The sequence below is a fragment of the Microtus ochrogaster genome, chromosome 2 (genome assembly GCF_000317375.1).
Source record: "Microtus ochrogaster isolate Prairie Vole_2 chromosome 2, MicOch1.0, whole genome shotgun sequence".
NCBI lineage: Eukaryota > Metazoa > Chordata > Mammalia > Rodentia > Cricetidae > Microtus > Microtus ochrogaster.
The window spans coordinates 58938942-58942223 of record NC_022010.1 but is presented as its reverse complement, the minus strand read 5'-3'; the positions used below and the strand labels follow the sequence as shown (position 1 = coordinate 58942223).

Here is a 3282-nt window from a genome sequence, read left to right as displayed (position 1 = left end):
GCACAGCCAGTCCAGGTGGGCAGACCACACAGCTAGTCCAGGTGGGCAGACCACACAGCTAGTCCAGGTGGGCAGACCGCACAGCCAGTCCAGGTGGGCAGACTGCACAGCTAGTCCCAGGTGGGATGCTGCAGCCATCTCACATTGTGTGTGAAAGCAACCCCTTCATCCTGCTACATTCCACGTTCATTGCAGCACTGTAGTCAGGGTTGAGATGGGCATCAGAACACAGGCAAGACCTTGTCCTAGAGAACCAGACCCCTAAGTTGGACACTGGTTCCTCACCAAACGAACGGCAGTCGGCAAGCTGGGGACCATATCTAAGAAGGTAACAGGCCTCAGACAGCAGCTTTTCCAGGCAGTTCTTCATTCTAGCACTACTCAAAGAGTAGTGCTAAATTCAACATGTATCTATCTCTACAGAGCATCTATTATCAAACATGAGGAGTGAGCATGGGCTCTATGGCCATACCACCCTGAACGCACCAGATCTTGTCTGATTTTGAAAGCTAAGCAGGCTCAGGCCTGGTTAGTACATGAATGGGAGACCTCCTAGGAATACCAGTTACTCTGGCAGAAAGAAAAAAGAGTAAATACGGTAACCGGGCTATAGCTCAGGTGGTGGAGTGTCTATGTAGTATGCCCTGGTAAGACACTCTTTGAACATTATTAAGGACTAAACGGAGTAGGGAGTGGTAGTGCATATCTGCCATCCCAGCATTCATGAGACAGAGACAAGAGGATCATGAGCAGGGGGCTAACCTAGGCTACATGGTAGACCCTGTCTGAAACAAAGCAATGACTGCGAGAGTATTTGGTCGATGATTCTGGTTGCTTCTAATTTGCTTCCTTAAAGATCATTTTCACTGCTGTCTGCTAAAATAAAAATCAGATTTCTTTCCCTTAGCATTTATGACTTTCTGTTTTGATCTGACAGCTGGGGCTAACTCACGTGTGAAACAGCTTGGAGGTTCATGTCCATGTTTTTGACCTGTGATCATGTCTGTCCATAAAGTACAAAGATGTCTGCTAGCTGTAGACAGGGAAAAAAATCAAACACGTTTGGCCTGTTTGTCTCTGGCCATTCCAGTTCTCACTCACCAGTTAGTAAACCTTGACAATCTGCCTCAAAAGATTTTCCATCTTTTTATTTTTTTATTTTTTTTGAGACGCGGTTTCTTTTTATAGCTTTAGAGCCTGTCCTGAGACTTGCTATATAGACTAGGTTGACCTTGAACTCACAGAGATCCACCTGTCTCTGCTTCCGGAGTACTGGGATTAAAGGCGTGCATCACCACCCAGAAATACTTTCTATTTATATGTATTTTTCGATCAGGGCCTTTAGGCTCACACTTTCTTCTTCAGGACCTTGTCTGCGCCATTAGTTCCTCTCTGCCAGCCTTCTTTTTGGCCATAGGAGTGGCTCGATGCAGCAACCCCTGAAAGGCTCTAATTCTTTGAAGAGTTGGTATTTACTGGTACAATTTTTATTTTATGAGATTTATTATTATAACCTTACCTGCATAACTGTATTTAAGAATGAGTAAGGTAGTGTTGCCTTACGTGGCTCAGAATGGCCTGGAATTCTCTGTGAAGCTCAGGAGATCTGCCTGCGGCCTCAGCCTTCCAAACTCTGCAAGGACAGATGTGGACCTGCACTGGGGTAGGCTTGGCTGACACTCTTAAGAGCGCGCATAGTGACAATAAATAGCAGTGACAGGAAATAACTTAATTGGAGAAAAAAAAGTGTTCTTACTGGAGACCAGATTCATTAGGTAGTTGGGTTGGTACTGAAAAACTGTTTCCCTGTTCTTGTGGCACCATTTGTTGTGACCCTGGAAATATGGAATCCATCAACACATATCCAGGTAGTGGTGCCAGCATCACTGACCTATTGTATGAAATGCCACCTCTTAAGGGTTTTCAACTTTCCTGCCCATGTGATTAAAAACTAGTCAAACTTTTGCCACTCCCAAGACATATCCAAGAAACTGCAGTATGTCTACCTGCATGTGAGTGTCACTTGGTGTGTGCCAAGAGCTGGAACAGACTTCAGCTAAACTCAGGTGGTGCTGGCTTGCAAAATTCTTCACATATGTCTATAATACCAGCAATGAGCAGCCTGTGACGGGGGCATAGCCGTGAATTTGAGGCCATCATGGGCTACACCAGCAATTCTCAGGTCAGGAGAGTGGAAGTTTCTCACCTAAAGGTTCAGATAGGAAGAATCCTGTTAAATATTTCAACACACCAAAATTGGAAACCCAGTCCATAATTTAGTCTACCTTTCTGTTTTCCCAGCTCCCTTCTTCCCACCGTGGGTGTCTCCATCACACCCTTTCTGGCGCTCTTCCTCCATCCCACGGCTTGTCACCTCTTATGACTATCGTTTGTTGTCTTTCCTTTCCTTCAGTTTTCCCTTTTCCTTTGATCCCTTCTGGCTTTCTTTCTCTGTTTTTTTTAAATTATTTTTCCTTTTGAGATGGGGTCTCATGAATCCCAAGTTAACAGCCCCCAACACACACACACACACATACACACACACACACACACACACACACACACACGCACACACACATTTTGTTTTCCAAGTGCTGAGATTACAGGCATATGAAACAGTCACCAGGCAGGCCCTCTTGTTAGCTTCTTGAGACAAACTTTCACTATTTAGGCCAGACTAGCCTCAAAATGTTAGTCTTCCTGCCCCAGCCTTCTTGCTGCCAGGATTAGAGGCACACATGACCATGTCAGGATGGTTTCTTCCCCTTTTCTCCTAATCTCCTTTTTCTTCACTTTTTCTCTTGTAGCCCAAATCACTTAACTTTTCTCATATTCATTCACCCTTTTCTTCCCCACCGCTGCTCCATTTTTATCTGACTTGGCAGAAAATGAGAGCATTTGTTATACTAAATAAAGTCTTCTATCCCAATTAAACAAATGTTTAATTGGTGGTCAAATTTAAGAGTGAGAAGGGAAGGAAATAAGTGGTCTTATTACCTTTAAGAAGAAAAGAACTTAGCAGGGCAGTGATGGTGTACACCTTTGATCCCAGCATGATGGAAGCAGAGACAGGAGGATCTCTGAGTTTGAGACACCCTGGTCAATGAGTTCTGGGACAGCCAGGGATACACAGAGAAACTCTGTCTCTAAAAGACAAACAAACAGAAAACAAGAAAAGGAAGGAAGGAAGGAAGGAAGGAAGGAAGGAAGGAAGGAAGGAAGGAAGGAAGGAAAGAATTAACACTAGGCACAGTGGCCTATGCCTGTAATACCAACACTAAC

At 44.5% G+C, this 3282-nt stretch overlaps 1 protein-coding gene across 1 annotated transcript in view; it reads right to left on the bottom strand.

The window, feature by feature from the left end:
* The window catches only part of Morc1 (MORC family CW-type zinc finger 1), a 185884-nt gene extending 183525 nt beyond the window's left edge, over positions 1–2359 (bottom strand). Inside the window, exon 1 of the mRNA XM_026787615.1 lies at positions 2286–2359. Within this exon, the coding sequence (XP_026643416.1) occupies positions 2286–2359 (74 nt within the window). The remainder of the gene's footprint in view (positions 1–2285) is intronic.
* Positions 2360–3282: the final 923 nt, after the last annotated feature.